This window comes from Pelobates fuscus, chromosome 2, assembly GCF_036172605.1.
Source record: "Pelobates fuscus isolate aPelFus1 chromosome 2, aPelFus1.pri, whole genome shotgun sequence".
Classification (NCBI taxonomy): domain Eukaryota; kingdom Metazoa; phylum Chordata; class Amphibia; order Anura; family Pelobatidae; genus Pelobates; species Pelobates fuscus.
The window spans coordinates 319615013-319640706 of NC_086318.1; the positions used below are offsets into that span (position 1 = coordinate 319615013).

A 25694-nucleotide genomic window follows, 5' to 3' on the forward strand; every position below is an offset into this window, starting at 1 on the left:
CATTGTGTAAGTTAATTGTATCACAGGCAGAGGGGAGGATTTTGTGTGGGAGTGTCTGAGTGTATTATACGTGTTTATTGGTGGTTTTCCAAAAGCCTATGGGTGGTACCAATGTGTAAGAATGTGTATATAAGAACAATAAACCCACAGCTCTGTCTGTTCCTGCTTGACCCACAAACGGAGCCTTGTCTTGTTCTTGGGGGGGGGATTTATTGTATACTGTTCCAGTTTGACTGCTATTCGTATGGTTGGATAAGAACCATTCGGCACATCTAGTCTGCCTGAATATACTCCATTGACTACAACCCTCTGTTGCCTGGCACTCAGCCACTGCCTCACCCATTCAACAATATTGGAATCCAAACTTAAATATTGTAGTTTATTGATAAACCTATGTGCAACAGTGTCAAAAACCTTACTGAAATCTAGGTAAGCAATGTCTACTGCACCACCCTGATCTATTATTTTAGTTACTCAATCAAAAAAAAATCAATAAGGTTAGTCTAGCACAGTGATGGCGAACCTACGGCACGCGTGCCACAGGTGGCACGCCAGGCCCGCCTTGTTGGCACGCGGCCATAGGTCGCCGGGAGAGAGGGGGCTGCTGGCTGTCTGCAGAGTAGGCACCTGCCTGCCCGAAACGACAGGCGCCTACTCTGCTTCCGGGTCGGGAGGCAGGGGGAGGGCTCTAGCAAGCAGCTCCCCTGTCCTCCCGCGCGATGCTGTGTGGAGCGTTGCCGCGCGTTACCATGGCAACGCTCCACACAGCATCGCGCGGGAGGACAGAAGAGCTGCTTCGTAGCTGCCACAAACAAACTTACCACCGGACCACCAGGGATGACTGTGTCCCCCCCTTCACCAAAGGTAAGAGGAAGGGGGGGATACAGCATTAATATAGCTTTTCTTTTGGGTTTTTTTTTATGTATTTTTACCCCTTACCACCCTCAGCACCCCTAACCCCCCTCAGCACCCCTTACCCCCGCACAGCACCCCTTACCCCCAGCACAGCACCCCTTACCCCCAGCACAGCACCCCTTACCCCCAGCACAGCACCCCTTACCCCCAGCACAGCACCCCTACCACCACAGTACCACCCACAGCACCCCTACCACCCACAGGACCCCTACGACCAGAGTACCACCCACAACAGCCCTACCACCCACAGAACCACCCACAGCACCCCTACCACCCACAAGACCCCTACCACCACAGTACCACCCACAGCACAGCACCCCTACCCGCCCACACACACAGCACTCCACACCCTTACACACACACACTGCACCCCTCAATGCAGTATATGTGTGTGTATTCAGCAGTCTGTCTGTATGTGTACTCAGCGGACTGTGTGTGTGTGTGTGTGTATATATCTATTTAGCGGACGATGTGTGTATGTGTTTAGCGGACGGTGTGAGAATGTGTTTAGCGGACGGTGTGTATGTATTGCATTTGTTGGAGATACTAAAATATAAGCGGAATTTTAGCTATTTATATAATTATTTAAAATCTGTATCATTGAACTCTCTGTTGTGTTCTTCTTTTAAAACAAAATATGTTAATTAGTTCGGACAACTGTACAAGTTGTTTTTTCTAAACTTAAACCTCAGTATTCAGGTTTAATTGCAGTGTTGGCACTTTGAGGGAAAAAAAGTTGGCATATATTGCGGTTTGGGCACTCGGGCTCAAAAAGGTTCGCCATCACTGGTCTAGCATGATCTCGCTGAAGTAAACCCATGTGGTCTCTAATCTTGTAATCCATGTGTTTTTAGATGTTCAATAATCCTATCCTTTAACATGGTTTCCACAGTGGCGGATCAAGAGCCTGATCTCGGGAGGGGCACTTGTAGATTATTTAAATAAATAATCCTGGCACAATAACCACTACAGCTCACTGTAGTAGTTATGGTGCCAGTAGTGCCAGGATCCCACCCCAGAGTAAGTAGTCATACAGTTTAAGGACAGTTTGACAACTTACCTGGGGTCTGCTGGGATATAGGGCATAGGAGAAGTGGTGTGTGTTGGGGGTGAAGTGTGTGTGAAAGGTGCAGTGTGTGTGTGTGTGAGCGGTGAAGTGAGTATGAATGCGTAAGGGCGGCAGTGTGTGTGTTAGGGGGCAGTGTGTGTGAGGGCACTGTATGTGTGTATGGGTGTGCAGGGCAGTATGTGTGTGTATGTGGGGGCAGTGTGTGTATGTGGGGGCAGTGTGTGTATGAGGGGGAAGGGAGGCTTTTTAATAAATCGTGTGTGGCAATGTGTGTATGGGGGGGCAGCAGTGTGTGTAGGGCACTGTATGTGTGTGTGTGGGGCAGTGTTTGTGTGTATGGGGGCAGTGTTCGTATGTGGGGGCAGTGTGTGTATGTGGGGGAAGGGAGGCTTTTTAATAAATAAAAAAAAATGTATTTAATAAAATAAATATATGTATGTCCCTCCCTCCTTACCTTTCTTGAAGAGGAGGGGGGGACATTTCTGGATCCCTGGTGGTCCAGTGGTTACAGTGAACTCTAGCCCACGCTCCAGGGCTAGAGTTCACTCTCGCGAGATTTGGAGAGTTGCCGTGGTAACCGCGGCAACGCTCCAAATCTCGCGAGAGGAGGACCCGGAGGAGCTGCAGGCTGAGCTCCCGGGTCCTCTCTCCTCCCGGCTATCAGCACAGTGTCTGCGGACCGGGGAGGGAGATCACTGATCTCCCTCCCCGGTCCGCAGGCACATTGCAGGGCTAGCGCTTGGGCAATGCCAGCCCTGCATTAGCCAGCAGGGAGGAATCTCAGGGGATCCGCCAATGGGTTTCCATTACTTTCCCCACTACTGAAGTAAAGCTTACTGGCCTACAGTTGCCCGACTCTTCCCTACTACTTTTCTTGTGAATGGGCACAACATTCGCTAACTTCCAATCTTCTGGGACTACTCCTGTTATCAATGACTGGTTAAATAAATCTGTTAATGGTTCTGCTAGTACATCACTAAGCTCTTTTCATAACTTTGATGGTGTTGAGAGTGCTGTGTGTGAGAGTGGAGATCCTGAGAGTGCTGTGTGTGAGAGTGGAGATCCTGAGAGTGCTGTGTGTGAGAGTGGAGATCCTGAGAGTGCTGTGTGTGTGAGTGGAGATCCTGAGAGTGCTGTGTGTGAGTGGAGATCCTGAGAGTGCTGTGTGTGAGAGTGGAGATCCTGAGAGTGCCGTGTGTGAGAGTGGAGATCCTGAGAGTGCCGTGTGTGAGAGTGGGGTTGCTCAGAGTGCTGTGTGTGGGGGTGCAGTTGCTCAGAGTGCTGTGTGTGTGGGGGTGCAGTTGCTCAGAGTGCTGTGTGTGTGGGGGTGCAGTTGCTCAGAGTGCTGTGTGTGTGGGGGTGCAGTTGCTCAGAGTGCTGTGTGTGGGGGTGCAGTTGCTCAGAGTGCTGTGTGTGTGGGGGTGCAGTTGCTCAGAGTGCTGTGTGTGTGGGGGTGCAGTTGCTCAGAGTGCTGTGTGTGTGGGGGTGCAGTTGCTCAGAGTGCTGTGTGTGTGGGGGTGCAGTTGCTCAGAGTGCTGTGTGTGGGGGAGCGGTTGCTCAGAGTGCTGTGTGTGGGGGAGCGGTTGCTCAGAGTGCTGTGTGTGGGGGAGCGGTTGCTCAGAGTGCTGTGTGTGGGGGAGCGGTTGCTCAGAGTGCTGTGTGTGGGGGAGCGGTTGCTCAGAGTGCTGTGTGTGTGGGGGTGCAGTTGCTCAGAGTGCTGTGTGTGTGGGGGTGCAGTTGCTCAGAGTGCTGTGTGTGTGGGGGTGCAGTTGCTCAGAGTGCTGTGTGTGTGGGGGTGCAGTTGCTCAGAGTGCTGTGTGTGTGGGGGTGCAGTTGCTCAGAGTGCTGTGTGTGTGGGTGCAGTTGCTCAGAGTGCTGTGTGTGTGGGGGTGCAGTTGCTCAGAGTGCTGTGTGTGTGGGGGTGCAGTTGCTCAGAGTGCTGTGTGTGTGGGGGTGCGGTTGCTCAGAGTGCTGTGTGTGGGGGAGCGGTTGCTCAGAGTGCTGTGTGTGGGGGAGCGGTTGCTCAGAGTGCTGTGTGTGGGGGAGCGGTTGCTCAGAGTGCTGTGTGTGGGGGAGCGGTTGCTCAGAGTGCTGTGTGTGGGGGAGCGGTTGCTCAGAGTGCTGTGTGTGGGGGTGCGGTTGCTCAGAGTGCTGTGTGTGGGGGTGCGGTTGCTCAGAGTGCTGTGTGTGTGGGTGCGGTTGCTCAGAGTGCTGTGTGTGGGGGAGCGGTTGCTCAGAGTGCTGTGTGTGGGGGAGCGGTTGCTCAGAGTGCTGTGTGTGGGGGAGCGGTTGCTCAGAGTGCTGTGTGTGGGGGAGCGGTTGCTCAGAGTGCTGTGTGTGGGGGTGCGGTTGCTCAGAGTGCTGTGTGTGTGTGGGTGCAGTTGCTCAGAGTGCAGTTGCTCAGAGTGCTGTGTGTGTGGGGGTGCAGTTGCTCAGAGTGCTGTGTGTGGGGGAGCGGTTGCTCAGAGTGCTGTGTGTGGGGGAGCGGTTGCTCAGAGTGCTGTGTGTGGGGGAGCGGTTGCTCAGAGTGCTGTGTGTGTGGGGGTGCAGTTGCTCAGAGTGCTGTGTGTGTGGGGGTGCAGTTGCTCAGAGTGCTGTGTGTGTGGGGGTGCAGTTGCTCAGAGTGCTGTGTGTGTGGGGGTGCAGTTGCTCAGAGTGCTGTGTGTGTGGGGGTGCAGTTGCTCAGAGTGCTGTGTGTGTGGGTGCAGTTGCTCAGAGTGCTGTGTGTGTGGGGGTGCAGTTGCTCAGAGTGCTGTGTGTGTGGGGGTGCAGTTGCTCAGAGTGCTGTGTGTGTGGGGGTGCGGTTGCTCAGAGTGCTGTGTGTGGGGGAGCGGTTGCTCAGAGTGCTGTGTGTGGGGGAGCGGTTGCTCAGAGTGCTGTGTGTGGGGGAGCGGTTGCTCAGAGTGCTGTGTGTGGGGGAGCGGTTGCTCAGAGTGCTGTGTGTGGGGGAGCGGTTGCTCAGAGTGCTGTGTGTGGGGGTGCGGTTGCTCAGAGTGCTGTGTGTGGGGGTGCGGTTGCTCAGAGTGCTGTGTGTGTGGGTGCGGTTGCTCAGAGTGCTGTGTGTGGGGGAGCGGTTGCTCAGAGTGCTGTGTGTGGGGGAGCGGTTGCTCAGAGTGCTGTGTGTGGGGGAGCGGTTGCTCAGAGTGCTGTGTGTGGGGGAGCGGTTGCTCAGAGTGCTGTGTGTGGGGGTGCGGTTGCTCAGAGTGCTGTGTGTGTGTGGGTGCAGTTGCTCAGAGTGCAGTTGCTCAGAGTGCTGTGTGTGTGGGGGTGCAGTTGCTCAGAGTGCTGTGTGTGGGGGAGCGGTTGCTCAGAGTGCTGTGTGTGTGGGGGTGCAGTTGCTCAGAGTGCTGTGTGTGGGGGAGCGGTTGCTCAGAGTGCTGTGTGTGTGGGTGCGGTTGCTCAGAGTGCTGTGTGTGGGGGAGCGGTTGCTCAGAGTGCTGTGTGTGGGGGAGCGGTTGCTCAGAGTGCTGTGTGTGGGGGAGCGGTTGCTCAGAGTGCTGTGTGTGGGGGAGCGGTTGCTCAGAGTGCTGTGTGTGTGGGTGCGGTTGCTCAGAGTGCTGTGTGTGGGAGTCCTGGCTGGGTGCAGCCCCTCCCCCGTGTCCTGTGTGTCAGTGATAGAGGGCAGGGGGGCTGTTCCCACCTGCCTCTGTCTCCCTGTCCTTCTGCGGAAATGACACACACGGAGTCCCGTCACGTCACGCGAGATCGCACGGACACGCAGCACACAAAGAGCCAGCGTGGGGCGCGGGGAGACAGCCAGCCCACGACACGGAGCCAGGGTCTCCCTCCCCCTCCAGCCGGCCGTGCCCAGAGACAGAGAGCCGGGAGGGGCCGGGCTGCGGGCTAGGTGAGTGCGGTGCTGGGAGTGGGTGGGTGTCCGTGGAAGCTCCACTCGTGCCCGGTGTGTGAGTGGGCGTCTGACGGAGTAGTTTGAGCGGTTTTAGTGAGTGTCCGCGCGGGAGCTGTGGGAGTCCTCGCGCCATGTGAGTCTGCCGCCTCGTTCTATTGTCCGCGCGGCGAGTTCTAAAGTACCGGTGACGTCACAGCCCGCCGAACTGCGGGCCCTCAGTACACGTGAGGAGATCAGCTGCCCCACCAGCAGCAACAACAAACATACTGCACATACAGCGTGTGCAAACTAACTTACTGCACATACAGCGTGTGCAAACTAACTTACTGCACCTACAGTGTGTGCAAACGTACTGAGAGCGGTGCTGGACTGCTTTGTGTGTGTGTGTGTATATACAGTGTGCGCAAACTAACTTACTGCACATACGGTATGTGCAAACTAACTTACTGCACATACAGTGTGTGCAAACTAACTTACTGCACATACAGTGTGTGCAAACTAACTTACTGCACATACAGTGTGCGCAAACTAACTTACTGCACATACAGTGTGTGCAAACTTACTGAGAGCCGTGCTGGACTGCTGTGTGTGTGTGTGTGTATATACAGTGTGCGCAAACTAACTTACTGCACATACAGTGTGTGCTAACTAACTGCATATACAGTGTGTGCAAACTAACTCACTGCACATACAGTGTGTGTGCAAACTAACTCACTGCACATACAGTGTGTGTGCAAACTAACTCACTGCACATACAGCGTGTGTGCAAACTAACTCACTGCACATACAGCGTGTGTGCAAACTAACTCACTGCACATACAGCGTGTGTGCAAACTAACTCACTGCACATACAGCGTGTGTGCAAACTAACTCACTGCACATACAGTGTGTGCAAACTAACTCACTGCACATACAGTGTGTGCAAACTAACTCACTGCACATACAGTGTGTGCAAACTAACTCACTGCACATACAGTGTGTGCAAACTAACTCACTGCACATACAGTGTGTGCAAACTAACTCACTGCATATACAGTGTGTGCAAACTAACTCACTGCATATACAGTGTGTGCAAACTTACTGAGAGCGGTGCTGGACTGCTGTGTGTGTGTATATACAGTGTGTGCAAACTTACTGAGAGCGGTGCTGGACTGCTGTGTGTATATACAATGTGTGCAAACTTACTGAGAGCGGTGCTGGACTGCTGTGTGTGTATATACAGTGTGTGCAAACTTACTGAGAGCGGTGCTGGACTGCTGTGTGTATATACAATGTGTGCAAACTTACTGAGAGCGGCGCTGGACTGCTGTGTGTGTATATACAGTGTGTGCAAACTTACTGAGAGCGGTGCTGGACTGCTGTGTGTATATACAATGTGTGCCAGCTTACTGAGAGCAGTGCTGGACTGCTGTGTGTGTATATACAGTGTGTGCCAGCTTACTGAGAGCAGTGCTGGACTGCTGTGTGTGTATATACAGTGTGTGCCAGCTTACTGAGAGCAGTGCTGGACTGCTGTGTGTGTATATACAGTGTGTGCAAACTTACTGAGAGCGGTGCTGGACTGCTGTGTGTGTATATACAGTGTGTGCCAGCTTACTGAGAGCAGTGCTGGACTGCTGTGTGTGTATATACAGTGTGTGCCAGCTTACTGAGAGCGGTGCTGGACTGCTGTGTGTGTATATACAGTGTGTGCCAGCTTACTGAGAGCAGTGCTGGACTGCTGTGTACGTATATACAGTGGGGTACCCTTGAACAAATGATGTCATGAATTACCGTAACTAGGAATTTATATTTAGAAGACATCACAAGAAGTGACTTTCTTTCTAATTACTGTGGTCTTTCTTTTCTCGTAGGTTGGTCGGAAAATGAACGCAGATGAACTCAGACCTGAAGATAATAAAGAAGGTAGTTTCTGCATTTTTCTAAAACTAAATTCCAGCAGTCATGAAACAAAAATAAATGAATAATAACTTTCAACTATACACTGTGTTACTTTAGAGATACTGAACATCTTTGAGCCATAGTACCTAATTCTACAGAAACCAAGCAACAATCTCTCAGAAAATCACGGAAGCTCCCCCCCTCCCCCTTTTACATCAATTCTATAGTAGATCCATCCCCTCCATATTAGTTAACATCATAATTATTCTGTTTTATTCCTTAGGTATACCACTGCTGGGATTACAGAATTGTATATATGAAATGTTTTTTTAAAAAATCTGTATCTACTATGCGGGCTGATCCGTGCTTGTGTGTGCTATCACAATACGATACTTTGGTCCTAGATTGTTTTTACATACTATGAGAAGTAGGATGGAGACCTTTGCATTGTGGGTACATGTATATATGTATTTTACACCTGTATACTGGCTTAATAGCATAATGCGGTAACGTTGGTGGTGGTTATAGTAGTAGTAGAAAGGAGAAGTGTGGTCGACATTCCATTAGCTGCATTTATTAAATTCCATTTACACTACTTGAGATGTGAGGGAGAAATAGAAGCACAGTACCTGTAGACTACGCGTAAAGAGTTTGGTAAAAACTGGCGTGACTGACACCATTATAATCACATCCGTAAACTACAGTGCAGGGCTCAAATGTCCTACACTGCAGGCCTAAGACTTTCTACTACAAGCCTTGAGGGTCCATGACACACACACCCAGAGGGGAGTTTCTATTTGACAGCAATGGATTTCCACTCCCCAAAACTTCCACTAGTGGACAAGCGGAAGTTTTGAACCCTGCTGTAGTTATTGTCCTTATTCTTTCAATGTTATGTTTGCATTGTCTAGTGTTACAGTATATATAATACTAAATACACCACACGTGACCTAAAGTAAAATCTGCCCATCAACAACACGTAACACTGTAGTTTTGTATGAGATGCTGTTAAAATAAAAAAATCTAAGCAAGGCAATGAAGAAGTTGGTGTATGCAGTGCAATGAAATTTGATAGCACTAGTCTCAAAGTTGTGATACCTTTTTTTTTTTTAATTGTAAAAAGAATGACCATTTGTACATCGGCATAATGTACAAATGAACCATAAGGCAAAGTGAGCTGAATAAATCAATATAGCCAACCGATAGAGATAAATGGGTTAAAGCAGCTCTGTCGCCAAAAATAAACTTTTTCTAATTTGGCTGTACATAGGAATCTGTTGTGTTGCAGGCAAGCAGCAAGGCTGCTTCTGTGCCCTTGCCCTCAGAATCCAACCAGGGAGTACGATTTTCTGTACCTCTGGCGGGTCTCAGCCCTCAGGAATCGCTTCCTTCTGATCTGGCACATGCTGATGAGTCAAAGTGCAGCTGCAGTGACTCCTAGCATGCACTCTCACTCAGTGAGTGCCAGTGACTGCACAGGAGCGATAACTGAGACCCGCCAGAGGTACAAACTAGACCAGCAAGTTCCAAAATATTTATTATAAAATGCTATTGTCCGGATGTAGAGGTTGCAGCTTGCATGTTCAGGACATAACCGCACACCTGCTTGTAGAAAGTTTTCTGCTGGCTCTCAAAAACCTTCATTTTTATGTGTTGGTTGGCAGCATAAATAGTCATCCATGTAAAGAAAGTCATTGGTTCATAAGATGGCTAACATCTGCAGGTGGGGGAAGGAGGCAATTCACAGCACAGACTCACACAAACTACACCCAGCCAGACAGCAAGTTTCACATACACAGTCACCAAACATCACACACATTATACACAGCCAGCAACCATCACGCACATTATACACAGCCAGCAACCTTCACGCACCGTCACCAAACATCACACACATTATACACAGCCAGCAACCTTCACACACCGTCACCAAACATCGCACATATCATACACAGCCAGCAACCTTCATTAAACATCACACTCAGCCAGCAAGCTTCACATACACAGTCACCCAGCATCACACACACACACACACTATACACCTAGCAATCTTCACACACCATCACGCACATTATACACCGCTGGCAACCTTCACCAAACATCACACCCCTTATACATAGCCAGAAAGCTTCACATACACAGTCACCAAACATAACACACATTACATACAGCCAGCAAACTTCACACCTGAATGGGAAAAAGTGATGGTTTGGGACTATAGTTGAGCTGGAGAATTTTTTAAATCTGCATATTTTATTCCCCTCTGACATAATTAATGAAAATTCTTAGTTTGAATACCCAAGTTAATGCCAATGTCCAGGGCTCTAAGCAAGTGTTTCTATCTGAAATTATTTTGTATGTCAGGACAAGTAGATTAGGCTACTGCATTAGTCCCTTGGACAAGTAGATTTTTCTAAAATATAAATAAAATAAAAAAAACCTTCACACCCCTACAGTGCAAAGCAGTCAAGTTGACAAAACCTGACAATGGGCGGGGCTTAAAGCAAGGTTCTGTTTTAGTTGTCAATCAGGTGTACCCACAATCCATTGGGGCAATCAATCCTACAGAACAGCAAACAGCGGATTTCATGGGCAAAGATAAACAAAATGGCTGCACCCAGATATTGAGGTCCAGCAGAAAGAAGAAAAAAATAGATATAAATAAAAGCAAGTAGGGGGAGTATAATCATTAAGATACACGTGTGCATAACGAAAGAAAAATAAATAGCAGGGCCACATTAAACTAAAGATTTTACAAAATAGTTTACCACTTGCAGCATATGGTTTTATAAAGATTAACTTTAAATCAGGGTCTGATAGACGCCACCATAAATTATGAATGCACTACATTAGTTTAAAATTCTTAACAGTTTAGTCATGGGCAGTAGCACTGGTGGTAAAGCGGCACTATCATGGCCGCATCCAGTTTTTTGTTTTTTTTCTTGTTTAAATCCCCTCCCTGCTCCACTACATTCTATTGTCACCCCAATTTTACCTTTGGAAATAAAAATAAATCAATCTATATTTCGTGCCCAGACCTAGGTTCTGGGCGCCACCATCTTTGGGTGGGCAGGTGAAGGCCCTGTGGGACACGTCATCTGCCCACACTAGATAGTGCTGTGAAATGCCGTGAATGCCCAGTTAAACGCTTGGGCGTTATCGATTGTCTGAAATGCGAAGCTCAGTCTGCACACAGCCCTCGTGAAGATGGGATTTTTTTTTTTTTTTTAAATGGGACAGAAAAAAGAAGACCTCTTAGAAAAATTCCCAGGGGCTGTGTAAGCATGATTTTTAAAAATTGCTTCCCCCCCTCCACTATTTTTAGATGGAAGGTGTAGGTAGGATTTTATTTTATTGGGGATTGTGACTGAGGGCTTGCTCATAGGAGGTCCTCATTAAAGGCCTCCACCTACCGCTTATGGTTGGTGGCCATGGGGGACCCTAGGTTTTATTGTATAGCACCTAATAGGTGGGAGCCATTATGTCTTCTCCGTTAATTATTTGAATAGGTGCCCATGGGGCACTTTATTGGAGGAAAGGTGTTTTTTTTTTTTTGTTTTTTTTCTTCAACAGTGAGCAGCCACAGGCTGTACACGTTCTGTTAGGACGGAATTCGGTGATGAGCATTCACCAGCACACTGTCTAAATGACAGGACGTTTGAACGGCAAATGAAGCAACGCAAGAACACGGAGGAAGGGTAAGTATTGTGGGGAAATTTATTTTACCGCAGGAAGTGAAGTGGACTTAAGCTCCTCCTTTTGATCAAGCGTAGGAAAAATACATAAACCAATGTAGTCCCTACTTTGTATTATGTTTTAAAGAAAACTAGATCAGAAAAGAAGAACAGGTTCTGAGAGAGGAAGTGATTGGGGAAAGGTGCCGCTTTATCACCTCTACAAAAATACTGAAGTGTAATCCACCAGTGTCCAGTTCAATTCAGGGTCTTTGTTAAATAGCTTATGCACTGATAGAAGCACTCTATAACTTACCTCATCTGTGAGTTCAAATATTCTTCATAAGACACTGAAATTTATTAATACAGTACTCATATCCAGATATAGCACAGAGTTTCATTGTCTATTATTATGTAAATGATCAATTTATACCTTTTTGCCCATTTGTAGAAGTATAACATGAATCCAGTACGATATATTTATGACAGGCCCATCGCTTAGCATAGATTAATTTTAATTCACAGACTTTGTCTGTGTTTGCCTGCTTACCCCATACAATGTTCACCTTCTAAGTCTTCCAGCCCCCTGTGACTCTGTATCCTTCAGCTTCTTCTTTTATCACATCACCTAGTATGCATTATTAGCTCTTACCTTCCAGCTGTCCTGGATCGGGCTGGAAAGTGCCAATTTGGGGCCTAAGTCTGAGCTTGGGAAGTCCTGAGCTGATATAACCTCCAGTCACCATTGTAGCAAACCACAGGCAACAAAACAACCAAGCACTGACTGAAAGGTGTGCTCTGCTTATAAAGGAGTGGGTCAATCACATAGACCCACCTCACCTGTAGGAGTGGTTAACTGAGGTCAATGTGACTGACTGTGTGACTCAGCCCCATCTTGGATGCATTATTGTCCTGGCTCGGCCCCTCAGCCACACCTCCTTCAACCTCTGACCTGCAGACCAGTCTCCTCAGGCAGCGGCTGCCCTCTTGGAATGCTGTGAATTGAGGTTCAGGGGATGCAGACTGGGGTGCAGCAGCCACAGGCACTATAACCACTGCAGACTGACCTCCAGGGCTTTGTGGACGCCCTGGAACAGGTAAGTACCGTCGGTGAAAGTGACAACCATACATCCCAGGGGTGTGCATTACAAGCCCCAATCATACCTCCAAAAGAGAAATATCAGCAGCCCTCGCCATAATCTCATTAGTCATGGTGTTTCCTTGCATAGTCATACATTTCCACCTTATCCCCCCAACCTCTGATTTAAAATAAATAAATACAAATGCCCCACCACAATGAGGCATGGGAGGATAACTGGGTTTTGAAACTCCACCTGCACAGGGGATATTGTATGGAGTGGATAGATGGACTTCTACCTGACCACTCGATTATTAACTTCTCACAGCACATGAGGAGTGGGGTAGGGGGGAGTACATTCTACGAATCCTACCCTTAGGTAGAGTGCATTCTTAGGACCTTTATTATGCATTAGTAACAAGTTAACCTCTGATGAAATTAAAAAATTTTTTCATGCTTTGAGTCACCGCCAGGGGAGGTGTGGCTAGGGCCCCATAAACCGAAACAAAAGTGATTTACCTCCTAAATGGCAAAAGTTTAGGGCAGTTAAGGAGGGGCATTATCTGTACACCAAAACCACTCCATTAAAGGGACACTATAGTCACCAGAACAACTACAGCTTATTGAATTTGTTCAGGTGAGTAGAATCATTACCTTCAGGCTTTTTGCTGTAAACACTGTCTTTTCAGAGAAAATGCAGTGTTTACATTACAGCCTAGTGATAACTTCACTGGCCACTCCTCAGATAGCTGTTAGAGATCCTTCCTGGGTCATGGTTGCCTAAAATGCATCCAAACATTCAGTATCTCCTCCCTCTGCATGCAGATACTGAACTTTCCTCATAGAGATTCGTTGATTCAATTCATCTTTATGAGGAGATTCTGATTGGCATGGGCTGTGTTTGAATCATGCTGGCTCTGCCCCTGATCTGCCTCCTTGTCAGTCTCAGCCAATTGTGGGGATATTTATGGGATAATAATAGTAAACAGTTGAGAATTGCCCACTATTTCAATTCTCAGATCCCAAAGATCGTTATCGTGTAAGTGAAATGTATTCCATATAAATAAAATCACAATTTGTTATAAAAATAGATACAATTTATTGTGACAATTTAAATAATAATATGTAACATGCGTGATAATAATCAATGAATATTCAGTAACATAGTATGCAATACAATATGGTAATGTAAAAACATCTCCCAATAGCTAACACAGTCTTAATTGTCAAGACAAGATTTATGACGGTAGTTCACAGAGAAACGAAAGTGAAACTTACACACACAGAGTTTGCAGCTTAAGGCCATAAAACTTTAGCTGACAGTTAGAATAACCCCTTCAATGCTGGCTAGACCTCCTAGGTAATTAAGACCTATTCTCATGTAATTTTAATAAAATAACATTTAAACCAGCTCATTAGTCATTTCCTGGAACCATCCAATAAGAGTAATCTACCATGTTCTATAAGCAGAATTTTAACTTGCCTAAACAGATATTTTATCTTATTTTAGAGCAAATAAATACACCTGGATAAATATCACGATATGCTAACATGTGATAAATCACATAAATATATATATAATTATTCCTTTCTTTTTGCAGAATAGAATGCTTAATTATATATTCTTTAGTAACTAAGATTTCTAAATATCGAATTTTGATCGTGATTTATCCAGTCATAAATCATGCTATTAGAAAATGTTAATTAATTTAGATTAATTAAATGAAGCCAGTATAATTACCAGTTAAATAGATATTTTCATCAGATTAGTAGATAGTCTCAGGAACTGAATGTCATGGGTCTCTTTCTCTGTCTCCTGACTTAGCCTGCTTCCAACTGCTTCCTCTGCATACCTCTCTCTTCCCTTTGTCTTAACTTTTAAAGGGAAAAATTCTCTGTTCGTCACTAGGTGATAGACCAATAGAAAACTGGAGGTGTGGTTACCTTCCAGATAGCAATTTAAGTATTTGGTCTTTAGAGGGCAGTCTCGTCCCACCAGGGCCGGCCTTAGGGGTGTGCGAGCTGTGCGGCCGGTGCAGGGGGCCATGGTGCAGGGGGCGCCCTGCGGCCGCATAGCTCACACGGCATGTCTGTTAGCCGCAATGCTAACAAGGCATTTGCCTTGGGCGGCATTTTCCAGGGGGCGGCAAAAAAAGCCGCCCCCAAATGCCCAAGGCAAATGTCTTGTTAGCCTTGCGGCTAACAGACATGCTGGGCGGTCGGGCGGCGCTGGCGGGCGGCTGGCGAGGGAGCACTTCCTCTGAGCTGTATGCTCAGCTCCCTCGCGCGCCGCAGAGTGAGGCTGGGAGCCGGAATATGACGTCATATTCCGGCTCCCAGCCTCACTCTGCGGCGCGCGAGGGAGCTGAGCAAACAGCTCAGAGGAAGTGCTCCCTCGCCAGCCGCCCGCCCAGCCCAGCAGCCACTGGACCACCAGGGGGGTGTCTAAATAAATTTAAAAAAATGTGTTAATGTGGGTGAGTGTGTGTCTGTTAGTGTGTGTCTGTGTCTGTTAGTGTGTGTGTGTGTGTATGTTAGTGTGTGTCTGAGTGTGTTTGTCTGTTAGTGAGTGTGTGTCTGCCTGTGTGTGACTGTTTGCCTATGTTTGTGTGTGTGTGAGACTGTCTGCGCGCGTGTGTGTGAGTGACTGTCTGCGCGCGTGTGTGTGAGTGACTGTCTGCGCGTGTGTGTGTGACTGTCTGCGCGTGTGTGTGTGACTGTCTGCGCGTGTGTGTGTGACTGTCTGCGCGTGTGTGTGTGACTGTCTGCGCGTGTGTGACTGTCTGCGCGTGTGTGTGTGTGACTGTGTGTGTGTGGCTGTCTGACTGTGTGTGTTTGACTGTTTGTCTGTGTGTGTGTGACTGTGTGTGTGTATGGCTGTTTGCCTCTGTGTGTTTGGCTGTCTGCCTGTGTGTTTGTGTGTGGCTGTCTGCCTGTGTGTGTTTGTGGCTGTCTGCCTGTGTGTGTGTGACTGCCTATGTGTGACTGTCTGGGCAGACTAGATGGGCCGAATGGTTCTTATTTGCCGTCACATTCTATGTCTTTGTGTGTGGCTGTCTGTGTATGACTGCCTGAGTGTGTTTGTGTGTGTGTGTGTGTGTGTGTATGGCTGTCTGCCTGTGTGTGTGTGACAGGGTGTGTGGGAAGGGGTAAGGAGTGGGGGAGGGGGGGGGGCGCTGTGAAGATTTTTTGCACAGGGCGCCCAAATGCCTAAGGCCGGCCCTGCGTCCCACTAAACATTCCTATCCAGGAAAGAGTTAACTTTTCCTGGTGGCTATTTTGACGTCATTTACCTTATCTTTATGGTTGTTTATAATTTAAGTTTTCTGTCAGTTCAAAGAGATTATTTGGGCTTTCTTCAGACTATGTGTCTGGCAAATTCTGCTATAATTTCTAATATGACAGTTATAACTAAGTATGACCCCTAAACTTACAATGGGACGTTACACAATATCGAAAGTAAAATTAAATTATTTAATCTTCTCTGTCACAAATGTCTGGGTTTAGAATTGATTATATTCCATTAGTATTTAGACAGTCTGTCCATCCCCCGTTCTCATCTCTTATCAACAGGTTTGTATATACTATGCATTCCTTTAGCTCTGGCAAAGTGGTTAGTTTTACAGAAAGGATAGAAATCTTGTGTCTTTTGTTAGCTTGAAGATAACAAAATGGAGTCTGCTCTGTTCAGAATGATTCAGGCAATATACACTTTAATTTCTATCATAGCACAAAATGTCTGCCGATATAAATACCCTGACACAATCCTATGGGGAAGCATTGTGATTGGACCAGGCTACCACGTCTGATGTTGTCAGCAGACAGCTTGTTTTTCTGAGGTAAACAACATACAGATCTACAGTTTCAGGCTTGAATACAGTAAGATTTTGCTATATTTATGGAGGCATGAGGGACCCAGGGGGGCTAGATGGTGGTTTTAACACTATAGGGTCAGGAATACATGTTTGTGTTCCTGACCCTATAGTGATCCTTTGAGCTAAAGTTGTTTTGATGCCTTTAGTGTCCCTTGAAATGTAGGACTAAGGAAGGTGTTTGTTTTGGTAGGGGTTAAATTAAGGGTTAGGCTAAACCTTTTTGCAGTGAGATTTTTATTTTTTTATTTTTTTTATTTTGCAAAATACTCACCCTCCTGTAATTGAAAGCAGACTGCAGGTGCTGTTATTCAGTGTGAATCACTCAGTGCTTTTCCTGCAAGGCATTTTCTGTGTGAGAGGCTGCTAGTGGGCATATAAAGATGATCCCTTCCACTTCCTGTCCAGACTTACACACAGCCTCTGGAGGAGCTGGGGCAGCTCTGTTGTTTACATCCTTCTATAACTGTTCATGAAGCTCTGTTGTTAGACAAAAAGTACCGTGGGTGGATATAAATGTTTTTACAATTTTCAAAAACTGCTTATTTGTAGTTCTATTTACGTGATTTATTCTTCTCAACCCATGCATTTATTATTTAACAAAAAAACAAACCTACCTTGATGGACTTGCTCTGCATAATTGCCTTCCGTTAAAATAATTTTCATTATGTGAGGTTTTTATTATTCAAAATACTACCTCACTTGGCTGAAGCAGTTGATTTAGTTACATCTAGCTTTAAATGGCTGCACCTTCCCATTTCATTTACTATGTAGTGACAGAACCATTATGATGTAACATACTGACTGTGTGATGTCATCAGCTGAGATAGACATATGAAAGCTATTGGTGTTTTTTTTTTGTAATGTGTTTACCTGATTAAATATAATTAAAGGGAAAGTGAAAGTATGGTTAATGAAAATGTAGTTGTGGTGAAGCTGTCCTTATGTCCTTATTATATTAGTAATTAAACTTTTCTATTCATGTTACATTCTCTAAGTTCTTTACAAACGGGTAAACCTCTTTCAGTATTGGGCTGACTCTCTAAACCATGGTACAGAGGATCTTCTTGGTGGCAGCAGAGCTATCGGTCTGTTGGTCTGACAGTCTCTCAGTGACACATTCTCACGAGACAACTGTGCACTCAATGATCTTGTGATTCATATTAATAAATAGTAAAACAAGTTTTTGTTGCATCAACATGAAGACACTTTTGCAATGATAATTAGGCAAATATACAGTTTAAAGTGTATACTTTTTTTTTTTTTTTCTTATTTTAACTAAATAAGACACTGAAGTGCTTTTCCACTGAAGAAAACATTGCTGAAATTGCTTCAATAAAAGAATGGGGAGGGGTGTATCAAGGGTATACACCATTTTAAGGAGGGTTTATATTTTAAATATATCTGTTTGCTGTACTTATCATCATAGTATGGTTAGTTTTGATGTTGGTGTGAGCCATTAATCTAGGTCAAATGGGATTTGAAAATGTGTTTTCCTACTCTCCACATCCCAGCCTATGAGGAGGACAAGAATAGGGCGCTAAGCATAAGAACAATTAGCATTAATAAAAAAATAATTCCACTTTGATATCTGTGGTTGAGAGCCCTGTAAGAGGGGCATCTTCAAATGGTCGATATGGCCCAAAAGCCACTAGTCCCAATAAGTGAATGGATTTCAGGATCCAAACATCGAGCAGAACAGGTGAATTCAAAACTATTAATCCGTTCCTGTGCTGCCACGGGAGAGTCAACCTAGTAGGATTTATTGACGTAAGTAAATTTAAGTTTCACTGGGAATTATAGTCGAAACTTAATCTTCAGAAGGCAGATGATTACTGGTCTTAGTCTGGATCTTGCTGGAGTCAATCTTCTTTCAGGACCCAAGCTATGTGCTCTCTCCATCAATAGTGGCTTGTCTGAATCATTCGAGAGATTAAGTGCCTCTAATATTCAATTTTGAAGTAATGGATGTAAAGCTTGATTTTAAATTTAGGAAGCCCTATGAAGCAAAGATAATTTATTCTGCTCCTATGTTCTAGATCCTGTACCTTCAGTTAAAGTTGTGTAATGAGGTCAGATTGTTGCCAAAGTTGTGTTTGTTTAGTTGTGGAGTCTTCCAGGTCACTTCATTTTTGAGACTGTCAAGTCTAGAAAAGTTACAGGTCACTTTGCTGACAGTCGCCCATGGTATGTTGTTTAAAGTCAAAATTTGCCTCCAGTTTAGGCCAAAGCAAAGCCGTTTTATTGTTCCCCAGAGAGGAGGCATTGTTATTTAAGAGCCCTGGCGTAATTAAGGTGTCAGATTTGGCTGGACTTGACGGTGTTGAAGAGGTTTTGCATTTCTGGTATTTTCAAAAGGGATTTAGAATGTCATGATTGTGTTTTGATCCTATTTTTTTTCTGGACTGGATGAATTTCTCTATTGTGAAAAGTAGATGATTAATGTAAGGATAGACAATTCTATTAGAGTATTAAATGCAGGTCTGGGAGGTTTTAAATCCTGGTGCCACTAGTGCCTTGGGTAGATGAGTTATGGTATTTCACTGGGCACTCATGGGTGGCTTGTGCTGTTTAAGTTTTGTCAGAAGAAGGATAAAGGCAGCATAGCAACATGTGGTAGTTGGTTACGGTACTAAATGCAATATAAATAAGAGAAGGAAAACAAAGTATGTACAGGTCTGGCTTGGCATACCCAAGGAAGGTGTAGAGATTGAGTGAGTAATTGGGTATGTCCAATCAACAGGACTTTAGCCTTAGTTTAGTTGCCCTAGGTAAAGTGGTCAGTGCCTGTTGTGGTTGAAGGGTGATTTTTGCAGAGAAAAGTAGCTCAGAAAAAAAATAAGGGGGGACTAATAGTCAGGTATTTAGATATCTTTTGGGTGTATTGTGGGACTGGGATGGATTTCCACTTGTGAGTGTTGTGGAGTATGTCCTCCTCCTGAGAAAAGGGGCTTAAAGAGAGCTGACAGGCTGTGCATGTCGGTATCCACGTGGTAGGGGGGCCTTATGCGTGTAATTTTCGTGAGTTTCAACTTACATTTAGCCAGATTTATTTATTTTGTCGGTGGTGATGGTCAATGTCTCAATATTTAGTGTGCTTGGCTGGACACTTGGGAGTCTCTCTGCTCTAAATAGTGAAGATGGCATCCAGCTCAACCGGGTTGGTCACAGTCCTGGACCTCCAGGTGCTCCAACACTTAGCTAGGATTTGTGGCTGGTTCCTGGATGTTCCTGTTGACACTGTTGGGTTGTGGTGTTGGCTTTGGGGAGGTGGGTAAGGTCTTTTCAGGCCACTACTGAGATGGCTCTGCGCTGAGCTCCCTTACTTGCATCTGCTCATGTTGGCTACTGCCCAGAAAGTCATTATTTATTTTAAGGGTGAGTACTCATTTTAAATAAATTAAGGATCTTTAAAAATGGTACTAGTTATCCAAATTTTCTGAAATGATTTTGGCAAACTCCTAATCTCCACTTGCTCTGGCTATTTTACTATTCTGTCAAAATGTTTAATTTTTTTCTCATCTAAAAATGTTTTTGCTTGTTTTTGTTTTTTCCTCATTATGACATTCAATTATTTATATTTAATTTTTTGGTTTATTTAACAGCCAAGTTGGTTGTAAAGGTTGAAGCCTCAGGTGAAGATGATTTGCTGGATTGTTCAAGCAGTGTATCTGTAAGGAAGCCTGGTCCGGAGAGCACACAAATCTGTCAGCCCGAGTCCAACAAGCGTAAACAAACATCTCTGATGTGTGATGGATCGAGCAGCGAAGCAGAAATTATACCCACCGTTAAAAAACGACGGCTCATCCCAGAGGTGATCATACCCTCGTTTAATCATTTACCAGTTCAGTACACAGTGTAGGCAGTTCAGCAAGAGTTACATGACTCAGTCAACAGATGAGATAATATGAAATATAGCCCCAGTAAAAGAACATTCAGGATAAAGAATTATTGATACACAAGTGTGAATATGTAGCCCGCTGTATCCTCTTACTGGCCACTTTATCACAAGTCATTTATAGAGGTGGGTGGCATTTAGCAACAGGGGAGTGGGTCCTGTATTACCTGTTTAGCGCCTGGTGATTTCAGGCCACGAGTGATAGAGCAGCAGGTGGGACCAGAAGTTTCAGCACTAACTAATTATCCTAATTCCTATATTTATCCAGAAGAAACTTTTTGGGAGTATATATAAATATGCCTTTAGTGAATACCCCAAGAGAAAATATATTAAATATAGCTGGGAACTAATTACTAATGTATTCACCCCCTTCCCGCAACATTCCCCCCAAAGGGTCTCCATTCTGTGTTTTATTTTGTTTGGGGAATGTAAGTGGAGGCCTTTTGATATAAAACAAATATATTTAGAAAAACTATTTTTTCCATTATGTTACAAAATAATAAATAAGGGTGTAAACCCGCTACTGACCATCCTGATTCCAAAGCACACTTACTATCTTTATGCTCTTTTTTTTTTTTTTCCATGCTGAGTCTCACTCTATCTCCCCTGTCCTTGTTCTCACTTCATTTCTTCTGGCTAGGTCCCTGCACACCTGTTTTGCTTTGATGGTTTTGAAATTCAGCTCCATATGTTAAGTTACATTTTCTTGACCCATGGAAACTAGTGTTGTGTGTGTATGCTCTATAACAGCTTAAGATTGCTCTCTGCTGGACATGGGTTTCTTAATGTGATGGGAGTAAACCCCCATTTACCAGAAGTCCTTGATTGGTAGGCCTCTTCGTTGTGAAGGATAGGTCCACAGTTTTGCCTGCTACTGACACAACTTTACCCAATTTTCAAATTATCTATGTAATGCATTAAATATATTAGGAAAAAAAAAAAAATCTTTATCCTGTTATATTGTCCATAGGAACATATTGGTATTTGATATCTTGAAATTCAAACATTTATCTCTATATTCTTTTTTTATTTTTTTTTAGAGCCAGATTTCATGTATGAGAAACAGAGAATCTGGATCATCTGCCCAGGTAAACACAGAGTTGTCAAGTACAAACTCCGACTACAGCACTACATCCCTGTGTGAAGCCGAAGAACCGGCCAATGAATTTGTCACATCTTACAGGAAACCTCTGTATAGCATTTCACATAAAATAACAGAAAAAAAGAATCCTGTTTCATCTGATCTGCTAGTATCTTATGAAATGTATGACAAGACAAATCACGAAAGTACCTCAAATCTACGAGGTCTTACTGAATTGCGCAAACGTGAATCTGCTGGCACCTCAATGGGGAATGATGAATCTAACGTTTATTCCTTGATACAAAAAATGTTTTTTGCCCTCAACTCTCTAAATTCCAACATGTCACAGCTACATAGTAAAGTTGACCTTCTGTCTCTTGAGGTGAGTAGAATTAAGAAAAAGGTCAGTCCTATGGAAATGGTGGCTGAGTTCCAGCCACCTCCTGAATATCAACTTACAAGCGCAGAACTGAAACAGGTAATGGACCAGAGCAGCTCTGCTGGGGATCTTAGTTGTCGATTACTAGTTCAATTGTTTCCTGAGCTTTTTGGAAATGATGACTTCTCTAGGAACTGTTCTACATGTGGTTTCATCTCCAAGAATAAGCTTGAGTCCCTTCACCTCCAGCTTATAAGGAACTATGTGGAGGTGTGCTATCCTGCTGTTAAAAACACTGCCATCTGGCAGGTGGAGTGCTTACCTCAAATAAATGACTTTTTCAACCGGTTTTGGGCTGAAAGGCAGATGGAAAGCAGCAACCAAAGTATGCATTCCAACAGTTTCTATGGTTCTCCATCACAACAGAATTCTCATTATGTTGAAAATAAAAATCAGGAAGAAGAAGAAGAAGTCTCCTTGAATAGGATAAATTCTGTTTCCTCCGAGTACACTGTCAATGCTCAAGATCTCAATGAGTTTTTAGATGAAGCTTCATCCCCCGGTGAATTTGCTGTGTTTTTGCTGCACCGTTTATTTCCTGAGATTTTTGACCAAAGAAAGCTTGCAGACAGATCTGCTAGGGAACTGGAGAATTTTGTTCTCGATCCTCACCGGTTACAGCTGATCCGCCAGTATACGGAGATTTATTTTCCTGACGTGCAAGATGATGGTGCTTGGCTACAGCACTGTGTGCAAAGAATTAATGATGAGTTGGAGAGTGTGTTTATGGATGGTAGCGAATGTGATGATTTACGTGATGACTGTTATGACTCTGCCAGCTTACCTGATGACCTGTCTATTGTAAAAGTGGAAGATGGCATTGACTCGGACAGACCAGGAAGAAGATCTAAAAAAATTTGGCTTGTTCCATTGGACTTTGATAAAACTGATATTCCACTACCTGATTTTGAGGTCCCATATCCACAATACCTCCTCAGCAAGGAGCAAATTAAAAATATCTATGAGAGTAGCCTATCTATTGGTAATTTTGCTTCTAGACTACTGGTACATTTGTTTCCAGAACTTTTCACTCATGAGAATTTGAGGAAGCAATACAACTGCAGTGGCTCACTTGGGAAGAAGCCACTTGACCCTATCCGGGTCAAACTTATTCGGCATTATGTGCAAATGCTCTATCCCAGAGCAAAGAATGATAGAGTTTGGACTCTAGAATTTGTAGGGAAGCTGGACGAACGATGTCGCCGAAGGGACACAGAGCAAAGGCGGTCTTATCAACAGCAAAGGAAGGTGTTTGTGCCTGTGCCAGAAAGGAGAGACTTTGTGCCTTTTGAGCTGAATCCAGAGAGATACAGAGATCTGATTGAAGGCCCACCTCTGCCACCAGAACGTAGTACAAAGGACTTCTGTAAAATACCACTGGATAAAATTGTTGTTCCCCTTCCTGATTTCCCTGTGCCTTCAGTCTATATCTTAAATGATAAAGAAATTAGGGATATTGTACAACAGTCTCTCTCAGTAGGAAACTTTGCTGCCCGCCTGCTTGTGAGACTTTTCCCAGAACTGTTTACTGCGGAAAATCTTAGGCTGCAGTATAACCACTCAGGAGCATGCAACAAGAAGCAGCTTGATCCCGTGAGACTAAGGCTTATCCGCCATTATGTGGAAGCCGTTTACCCTGTGGACAAGATGGAGGAGGTGTGGCATTATGAATGTATTCCGAGCATTGACGAAAGGTGCAGGCGCCCAAACAGAAAGAAATGTGACATACTTAAAAAAGCTAAGAAAGCAAAAAAGTAATTGCTACTGAAACAAAAACCTAAACTTCTGGTTATTAAATTATTTTAGTGGTGTAGAGAAAGATTTATAGTGCTGCTTTTTACCTGTGTTTTAGGACTATTAGTACATGAAGTATGTAAATAGTATGCAGGAATGTGAGAACCACAGCATATTTGCACTCTCCTGGGAAACTTATTTCATTCACTGTATGGACTAGTTCAATCATTTTCCTCCTTAAAAGGAAATGAGAAAATAAATAAATACATTTCATATAAGAAAAAAAAATCAAGTGTATTTAATTTGACATTATTAATACATTCCAAAAATGAACAAATTAATTGTAAAGTATTCAGTGCAATGTATTCTTAACACCAGAGCCGATATATATATATATATATATATATATATATATATATATATATATTTTATTTTTTAGTTTTTTTTTTTAAATATACTTATTTGTAAAACATGGGATACAAAGTTGTTCCATGAGTCCTATTTCTCTTACACTCTCAGAGTTGTATAGAGACATGCAGGTGTATGAATTGCATTGTGTCACCTTCAACTGCCTGAGAGTGTGAGAAACCCCTTAAAATCCAGCATTATGCAGACATGCAAGCAGGCGGTTTTAGATCTGGTAGCAAAGAGCATGTTTAAAAAAAACAAAAAAAAAATATTCTATGCAGCTATATCAAGGACCTTACATGCAATTTATATCTGTAAGGAGTTTACATGCAGTCACATGAGAAATATGTGGATTTTTGCTTTGGGCAATTTAAGAGGTGTTTGCTCACAATGTGCCTGACTTAAACAAATACACATATTGTACTCAGAACAGAAACCAACATTGTGGATATAAACATGGCCATATCATGATGTAGTAGGGAAATATATCTTTGATACCTGATCTAATACGGCCTGTCTGTGTCCTGTTTTTATCAATACATTTGGGTTCATAAATATCTTGTGTTCATGAAATACTGCAGTAAATGCTTTATATGTCAATTTAGGAATGTATAGCATATTTTGTGTTATGGACATAGGAATAAGGAATAAGGAATCCTTTTATCAGGTTTTGATCTTTTTACTGTTTATATGATATTGTTTTTAATTTTTCATACTAACTTGCTTTGAGCAGTTCCAGGATTTATTTTGTACATATCTTCTTGACACTTTAAAATCTCTGTGTTGATTGCTAAGTAGGAGCCATGTTTTGTTCTTTGGGCAGTTTTCACACTTATAACCGTTGTTCTACTAGTGGTGCTTTATTTGTATTTATTCGATTTGACAATGCCTGATAAGAGACTGAGAAACAAATCTTTTTTTAAATCTTTACAAATAACCTCAAACCTTGGGGGTAAAATGCTAACTTAGTACAATTCACTGTTTATTATTTCCTTCTTTTGCATCAGCAGGTTTATTTACTAAAATGAGAATTCAAAGTGAATTTCAAATTTAAAAGAACACTAAAGTATTAAGAATACAAACCTGTATTCCTAACACTTTTCTAGTTTCCCTGTCCCTATGTATATTCGGCCTCGTCAGTCCCCCTCCTCCTGTGTGCTGTAAAGCGTAAGAAGAGTAAAGTTTTACTCACCTTCTTCCGCTCTGAGGCTCCCTCGGCACTGCTGAATGCTCCATCTCCATCTCCCATTTCGTAACGGAGGAGGCATGTTCCAATCCAATGCTTCTCCTAGTGGGGCAAGCATCTAAGATTCCCCACAGGAAAACATTGACTCAGTGGACAAAGATTTATGAGCCCACATCAGAGTCTGTAGACCAGAATGAGAGGCATATGAGTAGTGAAACCTCTTCCTAGTCTGGGCAGAAGTGCAAGTGCAGAAAGTGCAAAATTTTAACCAGAATTCCTTTTTTTTTTCTTCATTTAAAAAAATTACTGGTCCCAGTCATAAAAAGATATTCATTTTTTTTAAAGTCATGAAGCACTTTCTGGGGCTTGTTTTTCTTTCAGTAGATTCTGCTGATCCACATTTGGCAATTCTAGTTATTGTCTCAGAAATTGTTACAGCCCTAGTACATTTGTAAAGTGGAAGTTTGAAAGGTGCAAATTGTTACACATCTAATATTACATTGTTTATAAAAGTTGCAGATCTCTCTTCTGAAGCCTTTGCAAGACCTCCCCTTCTAACCCCGCAAAGACTTTCTGTGGCTGTCCAATCACAAACTTCCCAATACAGCT

The 25694-nt window shown here is 44.1% G+C and overlaps 1 protein-coding gene across 2 annotated transcripts; it reads left to right on the top strand.

Annotated features, from left to right (window-relative positions):
- Positions 1 to 5650: 5650 nt before the first annotated feature.
- Positions 5651 to 23699, top strand: BEND3 (BEN domain containing 3). Of its 2 annotated transcripts, none has more exons than XM_063441302.1 (4): positions 5651 to 5831; positions 7688 to 7742; positions 19945 to 20153; positions 21278 to 23699. In XM_063441302.1, the coding sequence occupies exons 2-4, from the start codon at positions 7700 to 7702 to the stop codon at positions 23513 to 23515; spliced, it is 2490 nt and encodes an 829-aa protein (XP_063297372.1). In that variant the 5' UTR covers positions 5651 to 5831; positions 7688 to 7699; the 3' UTR covers positions 23516 to 23699. The 2 variants fall into 2 exon arrangements, with proteins under 2 accessions (XP_063297372.1, XP_063297373.1); XM_063441303.1 differs by having other exon boundaries at positions 7688 to 7739.
- Positions 23700 to 25694: the final 1995 nt, after the last annotated feature.

What these genes read in the sequence shown, in the direction of transcription:
- BEND3 (XM_063441302.1), top strand. Translation starts at nt 7,700, where the DNA reads ATGAACGCAGATGAACTCAGACCTGAAGATAATAAAGAAGGTA. An exon ending in TGAAGATAATAAAGAAGGTA is followed by an intron (nt 7,743 to 19,944) that starts GTTTCTGCATTT and finishes TTTATTTAACAG; the next exon opens with CCAAGTTGGTTGTAAAGGTT. An exon ending in AACGACGGCTCATCCCAGAG is followed by an intron (nt 20,154 to 21,277) that starts GTGATCATACCC and finishes ATTTTTTTTTAG; the next exon opens with AGCCAGATTTCATGTATGAG.